The 15,339-nt window shown below is 58.7% G+C and overlaps 1 protein-coding gene across 1 annotated transcript in view; it reads left to right on the top strand.

The window, feature by feature from the left end:
* ARHGEF11 (Rho guanine nucleotide exchange factor 11) overlaps window positions 1-15,339 on the top strand; it is a 67,715-nt gene that overhangs the window by 36,530 nt on the left and 15,846 nt on the right. Inside the window, exons 17-28 of the mRNA XM_038768255.1 lie at window positions 1,226-1,249; window positions 1,624-1,768; window positions 1,920-2,016; window positions 2,464-2,493; window positions 6,504-6,639; window positions 8,192-8,371; window positions 10,539-10,586; window positions 11,709-11,896; window positions 12,006-12,152; window positions 12,313-12,392; window positions 13,162-13,287; window positions 13,442-13,559. Coding sequence (XP_038624183.1) covers window positions 1,226-1,249; window positions 1,624-1,768; window positions 1,920-2,016; window positions 2,464-2,493; window positions 6,504-6,639; window positions 8,192-8,371; window positions 10,539-10,586; window positions 11,709-11,896; window positions 12,006-12,152; window positions 12,313-12,392; window positions 13,162-13,287; window positions 13,442-13,559 — 1,319 coding nt within the window. The remainder of the gene's footprint in view (window positions 1-1,225; window positions 1,250-1,623; window positions 1,769-1,919; window positions 2,017-2,463; window positions 2,494-6,503; window positions 6,640-8,191; window positions 8,372-10,538; window positions 10,587-11,708; window positions 11,897-12,005; window positions 12,153-12,312; window positions 12,393-13,161; window positions 13,288-13,441; window positions 13,560-15,339) is intronic.

Genomic DNA, 15,339 nt, shown 5'->3' with positions numbered 1-15,339 from the left:
CCACCCGGGGAGAAGCCGGGCCCGGCCGGCCCACGGGGGCATGGGAGAGAGCGGGGGCCGCCGGGATGACTGCGGGGGCTTCTGGATAAAACAAGGTTCACACCCGCACGCACACACACCCCCACCCTCCTCCGAGAGCCCGCAGGGTCGTTGGGGAGAGCTGGCCGACGGGGCCGGGCGGAAGGGTGGGGCGAGGGGGAAGTTGTGGCCGAACCACCGACCGCTCAGCCAGAGCCGGCCCCGGGGAGGAAAGCGGCAGCGGGTAGGCGGGCCCGGGGAGGGGATGTGGGGCATCTTCCCGCACCTCCCACCCACCCACCCCCGATAACCGGGGAGCGCTGAAACGCGGGGGGCTCTCCGGGCTCCCAGAGCCTCTGGAGGTGTCAGACCTCCTCCCCCACGGGCAGGGAGAGGTCGGAGGTTAAACTCGTCCCGTCCCCCACCGCTGCCGTCCGCCCTTTCCCCGGCCTTGGGAGGTCGAGGTCAAACCCCAAACTCCCCGAGTGCAGGCCGGAGGGAAGCGGGCCCCGGACCCGGCGGGACGCCCCTTCCCGTCACCCCCGCGTCCCCCACTGAGACGAGAACCAGATACGCGATCCGCCTCGGGGAAATTGGTCCATTTTTCCCAATAACGTTCGGAAAACGCTTGCAGCTGCCCCGACTAAGCTGATTAGGCGGCTTCCGGCTCCGACCCGGTCCCCCTCCTCCCGCTGTCCTCCTCACCCCGCCGGTCCCCCGCCTCTCCCCGCCCAACCCATCTCCCTAGCTTCCGATCGGCGCAGGGCCTGGGAGACTTGCATCCTCGAGGTGCCCTGGGTGACCCGGGGCAGGGCCGCTTACCCTCTCTGGGCCTTGGCGGGGAGAGTCATGCCAGCCCGCCTTGAGGGATGCTGGGAGGAACGGCGGGACGGGGGCTGGGCGACCCCCCGCCAGGCCCGCTCCGGATGAGCGCGCTCCATCTCTGTCACCGTCACGTTGTTGTTGACACCGATCCCTTAGGTGGTCCCGGGGTGGGGGGCCGTCACGGGCTGTGGTTTCGACTCCACCCCCCGGCGGGATACCGGCTGTCGGGGCCCGTGGCCGTCTCCGGTCTCGGTGGGGTTTCGGCTGCTCCCGGCCCCCCGCCCCCCAGCTTCTCCCTGCTCTCTTCCCGCCTCCCCTTCGCCCACCAAACCTATCCAGCATTCCCAGCCTCCTCACCTCTCCATCCTCTCTCCCCCTCCAGGTCCCGCTATGAGGAAGAAAGGAGGTGAGACGGCAACGTGGAGGAGGAGGGGATGGGAGGGGTTGGCTCCTCAACCAAGGACCCTGGGGTGGGAGAGGTGCAAAGCAGTGGGCAGGGATGGGACTGGGGAGGAGGGGGCAGCGGACCGGACCCCCAGGGTGCAGGGAAACAGAGATCCCGAGCCCTCCACTGCAGGCCCGGGGGAGTGCCGGCCTTGGGCCTCTCGCCGAACCCCCGAATGTCGCTCTGTAGGGACGCCCCCTCCCCCTCGGCAAACGGCGGAGGCCCCCCCCAAGAGCCCAGGGCTAAGGCCGAGAGGGCCCGTCCGCCCCACCGCCCCCCGTGGGGAGGCCGTGGGGTCTGACACGGGGGGGATCCCGCCTTCCCGTCACCCCCAGCGTCGCCATGGACTTCGCGCTGAGCACATACGTCAACCACGCCGGCCTCCGCGGGAAGGAGGCCCGGTCCTCCGGCCCGGCCGACAAGACCCCGAGCGCCCCGGACAGGGAAAAGTGGCTCCCCTTCTTCCCCAAAGCCAAGAAGGTGACCCGCCCCCCCCGTCCGGCCCTCCGGGGAGCTGAGCCTCCGGGGAGCTGAGCCTCCCCCCTCCCCGGGTTGGGGGTGGGGGCGGGCTGTCCAGTCAGCCCCCCCCACCCCGTGACCCTCCGTCTCCTCTCCCGCCCGCCCCCCGCAGAGCAGCAACTCCAAGAAGGAGAGAGACGCGCTTGAGGACCGAAAACGTAATCCCATCCTCAAGTACATCGGGAAACCCAAGGGGTCCTCACAGAGCAGTGAGTCACCTGGACTGGGCGGGGGGGGGGGGGGGGGGGTTCCACCGGTCGCTTCGGGGACCCCCGGGGTGGGCCCGGGGCCCGGGCGGAACCTCCCCCCAAAACCGCCCCACCCCCCAGCTCCGTCCCCGGCCACGGTTGCTAGGGTCCCTAAAACCCCAAGCTTCCTCCCGGTTCCCCAACCTTCCCCATCCTGCCTTTCCCCGCCTCCTTGTCCCCCGCTGGGATCGCTGGTCTTGTTGAAGGGCTCCCGGCCCCCCTCCACACCCCCCTTCATCTCCCCCCACCGCCCTTCCCATCTCATCTCCGCCTCCCAGCTCTCCGTTGTCCATCCACCCGGTTTTCGTTTTGGTGCCGGTCGGTGGGACTGACCGCCCCCGCCCGGGGGCAGGGGATGTTTAATTTTGACTTTTCATGGTTTGTGTTTTCCGTTTCATTTCCTTTTAGCATTTCATGTCCCCCTGTCCCCCGTGGAAGGTAATCAGCTTGGGTGTTGGCGTTTGGCTCTTGGGTCTGATTTGGGGACAGGCGGGCTCTGGTTCTGTGCGCTCCGCACCACCCCGCCGTCCAGCCCCCAGCCTCCTCCCCTACCCCGCTGCCGCTGTGTTATCCTTCTTTCATCATCACCACCTCCGCACCCTCTGCATCTCCTCCTGGTCCTCCTCCTCCACCTGCTCCTTTCCTCATCTTCTCTGCATGCTCCCCTTCCTCCTGTTTATCTCCTCTACTTGCTCCTCTTCCCCCGCTCTTCCTCCACATGCTGCTCTTCCTCCTCCTCTTCCACTTGCTCCTTTTCCTCCTCTTCTTCCTCCTCTCTTCATCCACTTGCTCCTCTTCTTCCTCATCTCCTCCTCCACTTGGTCCTCTTCCTCTTGGTTATTTCCTCTACTTGCTCCTCTTCCCCCGCTCTTCCTCATCTCTTCCTCCACATGTTCCTCTTCCTCCTGCCCCTCTTCCACTTGCTCCCTTTCCTCCTCTTCTTCCTCCTCTCTTCATCCACTTGCTCCTCTTCTTCCTCATCTCCTCCTCCACTTGGTCCTCTTCCTCCTGGTTATCTCCGCTACTTGCTCATCATCCCCTGCTCTTCCTCTTCTCTTCCTCCAAATGCTCCTCTTCCTCCTGCCCCTCTTCCACTTGCTCCTTTTCCCCCTCTTCTTCCTCATCTCTTCACCCTCTTGCTCCTCTTCTTCCTCATCTCCTCCTCCACTTGGTCCTCTTTCTCCTGGTTATCTCCTCTACTTGCTCCTCTTCCCCCGCTCTTCCTCATCTCTTCCTCCACATGCTCCTCTTCCTCCTGCTTATCTCCTCTACTTGCTCCTTTTCCTCCTCTTCTTCGTCTCCTCAACTTGCTCCTCTTCCTCATCTCTTCCCCCTCTTGCTCCTCTTCCTCCTGCTCCTCCTCATCTCCTCCTCCAGTTGTTTCTCCTCCTCCTGCCCACCTCATCTCCTTAACTTGCTTCTCTTTCTCCTTATCTCCTCCTCCACTGGCTCCTCTTCTTCCTTGTCTCCTCCAGTTGGTCCTCTTCTTTCTGCTCCTCATCTCCTGCACAAGCTCCTCTTCTTGCCCCACCTCCACTTGCTCCTTTTCCTTCTCCTCATCCCATCCTTCACTTGTTCCTCTTCCTCCTCATCCTCCCCTCCACTCGCTCTTCTCCTCCTGCCCCTCCTCATCTCCATAACTTGCTCCTCTTCCTCCTCATCTCCTCCTCCACTTGTTCTTCTTCCTCCTGCTCCTCATCTCCTCCGCATGCTCCTCTTCTTGCCCCTCCTTCCCGTGCTCTGTTTCCTCCTGCTCCTCCTTATCTCCTCCTCCTGCTCCTCTTCCTTCTGCTCCTCATCTCCTCCGCATGCTCCTCTTCTTGCCCCTCCTCCCCGTGCTCCGTTTCCTCCTGCTCCTCCTCATCTCCTCCTCCACTTGGTCCTCTTCTTCCTGCTCCTCATCTCCTCTGCATGCTCCTCTTCTTGCCCCTCCTCATCTCCTCCTCCGCTCGCTCTTCTCCTCCTGCCCCTCCTCGTCTCCTGCTTCACTTGCTCTTCTTCCTCCTTCTGCTCCTCATCTCCATAACTTGCTCCTCTTCCACCTCATCTCCTCCTCCACCTGCTCCTCTTCTCCCTGCTCATCTCCTCCGCATGCTCCTCTTCTTGCCCCTCCTCCCGTGCTCCGTTTCCTCCTGCTCCTCCTCATCTCCTCCTCCACTTGGTCCTCTTCTTCCTGCTCCTCATCTCCTCCGCATGCTCCTCTTCTTGCCCTTCCTTATCTCCTCCTTCACTTGTTCTTCCTCATCTCCCCCTCCACTCGCTCTTCTCCTCTTGCCCCTCCTCCACTTCCTTCTCTTCTTCCTCCTACTGCTCCTCATCTCCTCCACCATTTGCTCCTCTTCCTCCTGCCCCTCATCTCTTTAATTTGCTCCTCTTCCTCCTCACCTCCTCCTCCACTTGCTTCTCTTCCTCCTGTTCCTCATCTCCTCCTCCACTCCTCCTTCACTTGTTCCTCTTCCTCCTCATCTCCCCCTCCACTCGCTGTTCTCCTCGTACTCCTCCTCATCTCCTCCTCTACTTCTTCTCTTCCTCCTGCTCCTCATTTCCTTCTCCCTTTGCTCCTCTTCCTCCTCATCTCCTTCACTTGCTCCTCTTCCTCATCTCGTCCCCTTCCTCCTCATCTCCTCTCTTCGTCCTTATCTCCCCCTCCTCTTGGTCATCTTCTTCCGGCTCCTCATCTCCACATGCTCCTCTTCTTGCCCCTCCTCCACTTGCTCCTTTTTCTCCTCCTCATCCCCTCCTTCAGTTGTTCCTCTCCCTCCTCATCTCCCCCTCCACTCGCTCTTCTCCTCCTGCCCCTCCTCATCTCCTGCTTCACTTGCTCCTCTTCCTCCTGTCCCTCCTCATCTCCTTAACTTGCTCCTCTTCCTCCTCATCTCCTCCTCCACTTGGTCCTCTTCTTCCTGCTCCTCATCTCCTCCGCATGCTCCTCTTCTTGCCCCTCCTCATCTCCTCCTTCACTTGTTCCTCTTCCTCCTCATTTCCCCCTCCACTCGCTGTTCTCCTCCTGCCCCTCATCTCCTCCTCCACTTCCTTCTTTTCATCCTACTGCTCCTCATCTCCTCCACCATTTGCTCCTCTTCCTCCTGCCCCTCCTCATCTCCTTAACTTGCTCCTCTTCCTCCTCATCTCATCCACTTGGTCCTCTTCTTCCTGCTCCTCATCTCCTCCACATGCTCCCCCTCTTACTCCTTTTTCTCCTCCTCATCTCCTCCTTCAGTTGTTCCTCTCCCTCCTCATCTCCCCCTCCACTCGCTCTTCTCCTCCTCCTCCTCCTCTCCTCCTCTACTTCTTTTCCTCCTGCTGCTCCTCATCTCCTCCTCCATTTGCTCCTCTTCCTCCTCATCTCCTCCTCCACTTGCTCCTCTTCCTCCTCACCACTTTCTCCTCTTCCTCCTCATCTCCTTATCTTGCTCCTCTTCCTCCTCATCTCGTCCACTTCCTCCTCATCTCCCCTCTTCCTCCTCATCTCCCCCTCCACTTGGTCCTCTTCTTCCTGCTCCTCATCTCCACATTCTCCTCTTCTTGCCCCTCCTCCATTTGCTCCTTTTTCTCCTCCTCATCTCCTCCATCAGTTATTCCTCTTCCTCCTCATCTCCCCCTCCACTCGCTGTTCTCCTCCTCCTCCTCCTCTCCTTACTTCTCTTCCTCCTGCTGCTCCTCATCTCCTCTTCCATTTGTTGCTCTTCCTCCTGCCCCTCCTCATCTCCTTAACTTGCTCCTCTTCTTCCTCATCTCCTCCTCCACTTGCTCCTCTTCTTCCTCCTCACCACTTTCTCCTCTTCCTCCTCGTCTCATTTCGCTCCTCTTCCTCCTCATCTCATCCACTTAATCCTCGGCTCCCCTCTTCCTCCTTGTCTCCTCCACTTTCTCCTCTTCCTCCTCAGCTCCCCCTCCACCTGCTCCTCCTCTCCTCCGCATGCTCCTCTTCTTGCCCCTCCTCCACTTGCTCCTCTTCCTCCTCCATCTCCCTCGCCACCCCCGTCCCCCCACCCCAGACATGGGGACCCCCTCCTTCAAAGCCTCCAGTCCCTCCAGGGACCCGAAGTAGAAAGGGATCAGTCGACACCCTGCCAAGATCCCCCACCTTTGGGGGGCGGGTGTCGGGGCACAATTAGGGAGAGAGCTAAGGCTTTGAGCGAGAGTTGGGAGTGAGATTGGGGGTAAGGCCAGGTGTGCCCACCTCGCGGAAAGAGGTTTGGGCAGAGGGGACGCCAGCTAGGATGCGTCGCCCTAAGGCACGGGTCAGGGACCGCGTCGGGCCGCTGCCCGCCCCATCCACCCACCCGGTTTCCCGAACGGCCTTCCCGATAGCCAGAGGCCGAGGGCCGAGCGGGGGTCCTGGACCTGGCAGGGGCCGGGGGGCGGGGAGCAGTGGCGGCAGTGGGGGGGTCTCCCCCCCAGTCCACACTCACCCCGTCCCCCTCCATCCCGGCCCCCGCCAACAGTCAAACCCGGGAACGTGCGGACCATGATCCAACACTTCGAGAACAGCCAGAACTACGGCGCCCCGGCCGCGGCGGGGCCTCCCGGCCAGCGGTTGTCCACTGGCAGCTTCCCTGAAGACCTGCTGCCCGGAGACACGTGAGTGGGGGGCGGGGGTTCGGCCCTGGACCCCAGCATCGCCTAGTAATGATAAGCAGCGTGGCTCAGTGGAAAGAGCCCGGGCTTTGGAGTCAGTAGTCATGGGTTCAAATCCTGGCTCTCCCAGTTGTCAGCTGGGTGACCTTGGACAAGTCAGCTTTTCTGTGCCTCAGTTCCCTCATCTGGAAAATGGGGATGAAGACTGTGAGCCCCCCGTGGGACAACCTGATCACTGCGTAACCTCCCCAGCGCTTAGAACAGTGCTTTGCATGTAGTAAGTGCTTAATAAATGCCATTATTATTAATAATGGTATTTGTTCAGCGCTTACTGTGTGCCAAGCAGTAGTAATAATAATAATAATAATGATAGCAGTTATTAAGTGCTTAAAGAGCATGAGTCTGAAAGTCAGAAGGATGTGGGTTCTAAGGTCGGCTCCACCACTTCTCTGGTGTCTGACCCTGGGCGGGTCACTTCATTCATTCATTCAGTCGTATTTGTTGAGCGCTCACTGTGTGCCAAGCACTGTACTGAGCGCTTGGGGAAGTATGCTTCTCTAGACCTCAGTTCCCTCATCTGGAAAATGGGGATTGAGACTGTGAGCCCCACGTGGGATGGGGACTGTGTCCGACCCCGTTTGCCGGAATCCACCCCAGCGCTTAGTACAGTGCCTGGCACATAGTAAGTGCATAACAAGTACCGTGATTATTATTACTATTATCCACACCCCGCCAGCACAGCCCAGGTGATCAATCCCCACAAACCTCTGAGGCGATCTGGAGCGTGGCGTAGCAGAAAGAGCCTGGGCTTGGGAGTCGGAGGTCGTGGGTTCAAATCCCGGCTCTTCCGCTTATCAGCTGTGCGACTTTGGGCGAGTCACTTCTCTGGGCCTCAGTTCCCTTCGTTGTAAAATGGGGATGAAGGCTGTGAGCCCCACGTGGGACAATCTGATCACCTTGTATCCTCCCCAGCGCTTAGAACAGTGCTTTGTAGTAAGCGCTTAACAAATGCCATCGTTATTCTTCTTATTATTCATTCATTCATTCAATCGTATTGAGCGCTTACTGTGTGCAGAGCATTGTACTAAGGGCTTGGGAAGTACAAGTTGGCAACATATAGTGATGGTCCCTCTCCAACAGTGGGCTCACAGTCTAGAAGATTCTCTGGGCCTCAGTTCCCTCCTCTGTAAAATGGGGATGAAGGCTGTGAGCCCCATGTGGGACAACCCGATGACCTTGTATTTCCCCCAGTGCTTAGAACAGTGCTTGGTACATAGTAAGCACTTAACAAATACCTTCATCATCATCATCCCCGGGCTCCATCCCCTCCGGTTGACCTGGGTCTGAGCACGTTTTTTGTTTTTTTTTTTAATGACATTTATTAAGCACTTACTATGAGCAAAGCACTGTTCTAAGCACTGGGGAGGTTACAAGGTGATCAGGTTGTCCCACGGGGGGCTCACAGTCTTAATCCCCATTTTACAGATGGGGTAACTGAGGCCCAGAGAAGTGAAGTGACTTGCCCAAAGTCACACAGCTGACGTTTGTCCGACAGCTGCCGCTCGGAGGTGAAGCTGGGCCGTTCAGAGAGCCTGAAGGGACGGGAGGAGCTGAAAAGGTCACGCAAGGCGGAGAACGTCCCCCGCTCCCGCAGCGACGTGGACATGGACGCCGCCGCCGAGGCCGCCCGGCTCCACCAGTCCACGTCCTCCTCGGCCTCCAGCCTGTCCGCGAGGTCGGCCCCGGCCCTCCCCCCCCATCCTCCCTCCCCTCCCCGGAAAGGCCGGCGCTGGACGGCCGGACGGGGAGACCCCCTCCGATCCGTCCCCTCGGTTCAGCGGGCGATGCGGGGCTGGGCCGGTGAGAGACGGGAAGCGGTGTGACCTTGGGAGAATCGCTTCCCTTCTCCGGGCCTCAGTTACCTCCTCTGTAAAAGACGGCGAGCCCCGGGTCCAGCCTGGTTAGCTTTCTCTCTACCCCGGCACCTAGACCAGTGCCTGGCACCTAGTAAACGCTGAGTGACCTTGGGAGAATCGCTTCCCTTCCCCGGACCTCAGTTACCTCCTCTTTAAAAGACCACGAGCCCCGTGTCCAGCCTGATTAGCTTTCTCTCTACCCCGGCGCCTAGACCAGTGCCTGGCACCTAGTAAGCGCTGAGTGACCTTGGGAGAATCGCTTCCCTTCTCCGGGCCTCAGTTACCTCCTCTGTAAAAGACGGCGAGCCCCGGGTCCAGCCTGGTTAGCTTTCTCTCTACCCCGGCGCCTAGACCAGTGCCTGGCACCTAGTAAGCGCTGAGTGACCTTGGGAGAATCGCTTCCCTTCTCCGGGCCTCAGTTACCTCCTCTGTAAAAGACGGCGAGCCCCGGGTCCAGCCTGGTTAGCTTTCTCTCTACCCCGGCGCCTAGACCAGTGCCTGGCACCTAGTAAACGCTGAGTGACCTTGGGAGAATCGCTTCCCTTCTCCGGGCCTCAGTTACCTCCTCTGTAAAAGACGGCGAGCCCCGGGTCCAGCCTGGTTAGCTTTCTCTCTACCCCGGTGCCTAGACCAGTGCCTGGCACCTAGTAAGCGCTGAGTGACCTTGGGAGAATCTCTTCCCTTCTCCGGGCCTCAGTTACCTCCTCTGTAAAAGACGGCGAGCCCCGGGTCCAGCCTGGTTAGCTTTCTCTCTACCCCGGCGCCTAGACCAGTGCCTGGCACCTAGTAAACGCTGAGTGACCTTGGGAGAATCGCTTCCCTTCTCCGGGCCTCAGTTACCTCCTCTGTAAAAGACGGCGAGCCCCGGGTCCAGCCTGGTTAGCTTTCTCTCTACCCCGGCGCCTAGACCAGTGCCTGGCACCTAGTAAGCGCTGAGTGACCTTGGGAGAATCGCTTCCCTTCTCCGGGCCTCAGTTACCTCCTCTGTAAAAGACGGCGAGCCCCGGGTCCAGCCTGGTTAGCTTTCTCTCTACCCCGGCGCCTAGACCAGTGCCTGGCACCTAGTAAGCGCTGAGTGACCTTGGGAGAATCGCTTCCCTTCTCCGGGCCTCAGTTACCTCCTCTGTAAAAGACGGCGAGCCCCGGGTCCAGCCTGGTTAGCTTTCTCTCTACCCCGGCGCCTAGACCAGTGCCTGGCACCTAGTAAACGCTGAGTGACCTTGGGAGAATCGCTTCCCTTCTCCGGGCCTCAGTTACCTCCTCTGTAAAAGACGGCGAGCCCCGGGTCCAGCCTGGTTAGCTTTCTCTCTACCCCGGTGCCTAGACCAGTGCCTGGCACCTAGTAAGCGCTGAGTGACCTTGGGAGAATCTCTTCCCTTCTCCGGGCCTCAGTTACCTCCTCTGTAAAAGACGGCGAGCCCCGGGTCCAGCCTGGTTAGCTTTCTCTCTACCCCGGCGCCTAGACCAGTGCCTGGCACCTAGTAAGCGCTGAGTGACCTTGGGAGAATCGCTTCCCTTCTCCGGGCCTCAGTTACCTCCTCTGTAAAAGACGGCGAGCCCCAGGTCCAGCCTGGTTAGCTTTCTCTCCACCCTGGCCCCTAGACCAGTGCCTGGCACCTAGTAAATGCTGAGTGACCTTGGTAGAATCGCTTCCCTTCTCCGGGCCTCAGTTATGTCCTCTGTAAAAGACGGCGAGCCCCACGTGAGACGGGGACTGTCTCCAGCCTGATTAGCTTTCTCTCTACCCCGGCCCCTAGACCAGTGCCTGGCACGTAGTAAACACCTAGCAAATACCGTTTCATTAAAGAAAGAAAAAAGAGGGGACTGGGGCTAGATTTGAGGAGCAGGGGGTGGGGCCGAAGGAAGGGAGACAGAGGGAGTCGGACCCCCCCAGATGGGTGATGGGAGGGCAGGGCCAATTAGAGAAGGGACAGGGAGGCCTGCACAGCTGCTGATGGTGTCTTCTATTCCCTTCCCACTTTCCAGGTCCTTAGAGAACCCCACTCCGCCGTACACCCCCAAAATGGGCCGCAGGTGAGTGTTGAGGACGACTCGCGGCCCCCGCCCCGGTGGTCTTTGGGGACCCTCCCTCCCTATACCGGATCAATCAATCAATCAATCAATCGTATTTATTGAGCGCTTACTATGTGCAGAGCACTGTACTAAGCACTTGGGAAGTACAAATTGGCATCACATAGAGACAGTCCCTACCCAACAGTGGGCTCACAGTCTAAAAGGGGGAGACAGAGAACAGAACCAAACATACCAACAAAATAGAAATGTACAAGTAAAATAAATAAATAAATAAATAGAGTAATAAATATGTACAACCATATATACATATATACAGGTGCTGTGGGGAAGGGAAGGAGTTAAGACGGGGGGATGGAGAGGGGGACGAGGGGGAGGGGGAGAAGCAGCGTGGCCCAGTGGAAAGAGCCCGGGCTTGGGAACCAGAGATCACGGGTTCAAATCCGGTTCCACCACTTGTCAGCTGTGTGACTTTGGGCAATCACTTAACTTCTCTGAGCCTCGGTTCCCCCATCTGTAAAATGGAGATGAAGACTGGGAGCCCCACGTGGGACAATCTGATCACCTTGTATGCGCTTAACAAATGCCATCATTATTATTATTATTATTGGGAGCCAGAGGTCATGGGTTCCAATCCCGGCTCTGCCACACGTCTGCTGTGTGACCCTGGGCAAGTCACTTCACTTCTCTGAGCCTCGGTTCCCCCATCTGTAAAATGGGGATGAAGACTGGGAGTCCCACGTGGGACAATCTGATCATCTTGTATGCGCTTAACAAATGCCATCATTATTATTATTATTATTGGGAGCCAGAGGTCATGGGTTCCAATCCCAGCTCCGCCACACGTCTGCTGTGTGACCCTGGGCAAGTCACTTCACTTCTCTGAGCCTCAGTTCCCCCATCTGTAAAATGGGGATGAAGACTGGGAGCCCCACGGGGGACCACCTGATCACCTTGTAACCCCCTAGTGCTTAGAACAGTGCTTCGCACGTAGTAAGCGCTTAACAAATGTCGTCATTATTATTATGGAGGCCTGAATGTACACACTGACGAGTCTCCACCCCGGCCCCCCCATCCTGTGTCCCTCCCCCCCCGCCTCCCCTAACATCCCTCCCGGCCCTCCAGGAGCATCGAGTCCCCGAGCCTGGGCTTCCCCGGGGATTCCCTGCTTCCCCACCTCCGGGAGGACGACCCGGGCCAGCTGTCGGACCTGGAACCCGAGCCGGACGCCCAGAACTGGCGGCACACGGCCGGCCGGGACGTGGTGGCCGGCCTGAGCCAGCGAGAGATCGACCGGCAGGAAGTGATTAACGGTGAGGAGGGGGCCGGCGGGCTCAGAGGGGACGTAGCCGGGCGAGTGGCCGTCCCGGGATGGAGGGGCCGCGGCCCCCGGACTCACCTCTCCGCCCGCCGCCGGCCCAGAGCTGTTCGTCACGGAGGCGTCTCACGTGCGCACGCTGAGGGTGCTGGACGTCGTCTTCTACCAGCCCATGCGGAGGGACAACCTGCTGGCCCCCCAGGAGCTCACCTGCCTCTTCCCCAACCTCCCCGACGTCATCGACATCCACAGTGAGCCCCCCCACCGCTCCCCTCTCCCCTCTTCTTCCCGCACCCCCATCCCAGGCCGGGTGAGTCCAATCTGAGGGTGGGGGGCGGGAGAACCGAGCCCCCCAAAAGCCCGCAGGAGTGGCCGGCGGCCCCGGTCCCACCCGCGCCCCTCCGCCCTCAGACTCCTGGTGCGAGGCCATGAAGAAACTGCGGGAGAGCGGGCCCGTGGTCAAGGAAGTGGGCGACCTCATGCTGGCTAGGGTGAGCCCCCTCCCCATCCCGGGGAACCAACTCTGGGGGCCGGGGAGGGGGCTTCCGGCGGCGAGGGACGGGGAATGTATCTGTTCATTGCTATATTGTCCTCTCCCAAGCGCTTAGTACGGTGCCCTGCGCACAGTAAGCGCTCAATAAATACAGTTGAGCGAGGGAGTTCATTCATTCAGCGTGGCTCAGTGGAAAGAGCCCGGGCTTAGTATGGTGCTCTGCGCGCAGTAAGCGCTCAATAAATACAGTTGAGTGAGGGAATTCATTCATTCAGCGTGGCTCAGTGGAAAGAGCCCGGGTCGTGGGTTCGAATCCCGCCACATGTCTGCTGTGTGACCTTGGGCAAGTCACGTCTCTTCTCTGGGCCTCAGTGACCTCATCTGGAAAATGGGGATTAAAACTGTGAGCCCCCCCCAACCCCGGGACAACCTGATCAGCTTGTAGCCTCCCCAGCGCTTAGAACAGTGCTTTGCACGTAGTAAATGCTTAATAAATGCCATTATTATTATTATCATTAAAGTAAGTGCTCAGTAAATACGATTGAATGAATGAATGAAAGTAAGTGCTCAATGAATACGATGGAAGGAAGGAGGGAAGGCCTTGGGGGAGGCCAGGTGGGGAGCTGCAGTAGTTGGGGTCTGGGGGCCATGGAGGGGTGACCCCCCGCACCCCCCAGGACCTCTTTGGCGGGCAGGGTTTGGGGGTGCTCCGGGGGGGCCGGGGAGGGGAGGCCTGGCGCGGACCCCCTCTCCGCCCCCCCCCACAGTTCGACGGCGAGGGCCGGGAGGAGCTCCAGGAGGCGGCTGCCCGCTTCTGCTCGCAACAGTCCATCGCGCTGGAGATCATCAAGGCCAAGCAGCGCAAAGAGAGCCGCTTCCAGCTCTTCATGCAGGTGTGGCCGGGACCCCCGGCGTCGTCCCCCCGCGTCCCCCAGACCCCCCGACTTGCCGGACGGGAAGAAAGAGACCCGGGAAGGGGTCCGGAGGGTGGGACGTCCGGCCCGCCAGACGCCGCCCCCCCCGCCCCAACCCCCGGGGTCCCCGCAGGAGGCGGAGAGTCTCCCCCAGTGCCGCCGGCTCCAGCTGCGGGATCTGATCGTGGCCGAGATGCAGCGTCTGACCAAGTACCCGCTCCTCCTCGACAGCATCCTCAAGCACACAGACGGTGCGCGGGCCCGGGTGGTCGACTCCTTCCGACCTCTGACCCCTTCTGACCCCCCCACTGACCCTTTCTGCCTCCCCTCAACCCTCGCCCATCCCCGCCCACGCCTCCTGACCTCAGTTGTCAGTCAGTGGTATGTATCGGCTGTGTGACTTTGGGCCAGTCGCTTCACTTCTCTGGGCCTCAGTGACCTCATCTGGAAAATGGGGATTAAGATTCTGAGCCCCCCGTGGGACAACCTGATCACCTTGTATCCCCCCCTCCAGCGCTTAGAACAGTGCTTTGCACATAGTAAGCGCTTAACAGATACCATCATTATTATTATTATTATGTTGCCGACGTGTACTTCCCAAGCGCTTAGTCCGGTGCTCTGCACACAGTAAGCGCTCAATAAATACGATTGAATGAATGAATGAATTGAGCGTTTACAGTGTGTAGGGCGCTGTAGAGAAGCAGCGTGGCTCAGTGGAAAGAGCCCGGGCTTGGGAGTCAGAGGTCATGAGTTTGAATCCCGGCTCCGCCGCTTGTCAGATGGATGACTTTGGTTGCCCAAAGTCACTTCTCCGGGCCTCAGTTCCCTCATCTGGAAAACGGGGATGAAGACTGTGAGCCCCGCCGTGGGACAACCTGATCACCTTGTAACCTCCCCAGCGCTTAGAACAGTGCTTAGCACATAGTAAGCGCTTAATAAATGCTGCCATTATTATTATTGGGGGGGAGGCAGACATTAATAGAAATAAATTACGGCCCCCCCAACCCCTGCTGACCCTTTCTGACCCTCACTGACCCCTTCTGATCCCCTCCCCTCCCCCCGACCCAACCCTCGCTGGCGGCAGGCCTGGAAATCAGAAGGACCCGGGTTCCAATCCCAGCTCCACCACATTTCTGCTGTGTGACCTTGAGCAAGTCACTTCACATCTCTGGGCCTCAGTTCCCTCCTCTGGAAAATGGGGATGAAGACTGTGAACCCCACATGGGACAGGGACTCTGTCCAACTGGCTGCTTCCCCAGTACTTAGTACAGTGCTTAGCATACAGTAAGCACTTAACAAGTACCGTAACAATAATTATTATTAGTGGTATTCCAACCCTCGCTTGCCCCGTTCTGACCCTTACTGACGCCTTCCGACCGCCCCTGACCCCAGACTCTGATGTGATTAGCAGCGTGGCTCAGTGGAAAGAGCCCAGGCTTTGGAGTCAGAGGTCATGGGTTCAAATCCCGGCTCCGCCAATCGTCAGCTGGGTGACTTCGGGCAAGTCACTTGACTTCTCCGGGCCTCAGTGACCTCATCTGGAAAATGGGGATGAAGACTGTGAGCCCCCCGTGGGACAACCTGATCACCTTGTAGCCTCCCCAGTGCTTAGGACAGTGCTTGGCACATAGGAAGCGCTTAATAAATGCCATCGTTATTATTATTATGTGATTATTTCCCTCCCCGCCACATCCACGCATTCATTCGTTCATTCATTCAATCATATTTATTGCATTCCCACACACCTTGGCCCCAGGCCTTAATAAGAATAATAATAATGGTATATGTTGGGCGCTTACTGCTTCACTCGGTCATTCATTTATCCGTATTTATTGAGTGCTTACTGTGGGCCGAGCACTGTACTGAGCGCTTGGGAAGAAGAAATCGGCAACAAATAGAGACAGTCCCTACCCAGCAACTGTTCTAAGCGCTGGGGTTGATATATGTTTGTACAGATTTATTACTCTATTTTACTTCTACATATTTACCATTCTATTTATTTTGTTAATGATGCGCATCTAGCTTTATTTC

This window comes from Tachyglossus aculeatus, chromosome Y4, assembly GCF_015852505.1.
Source record: "Tachyglossus aculeatus isolate mTacAcu1 chromosome Y4, mTacAcu1.pri, whole genome shotgun sequence".
NCBI classification, from domain to species: domain Eukaryota; kingdom Metazoa; phylum Chordata; class Mammalia; order Monotremata; family Tachyglossidae; genus Tachyglossus; species Tachyglossus aculeatus.
The sequence above is the reverse complement of the archived record's forward strand: the minus strand, read 5'-3'. Positions and strand labels throughout refer to the sequence as shown.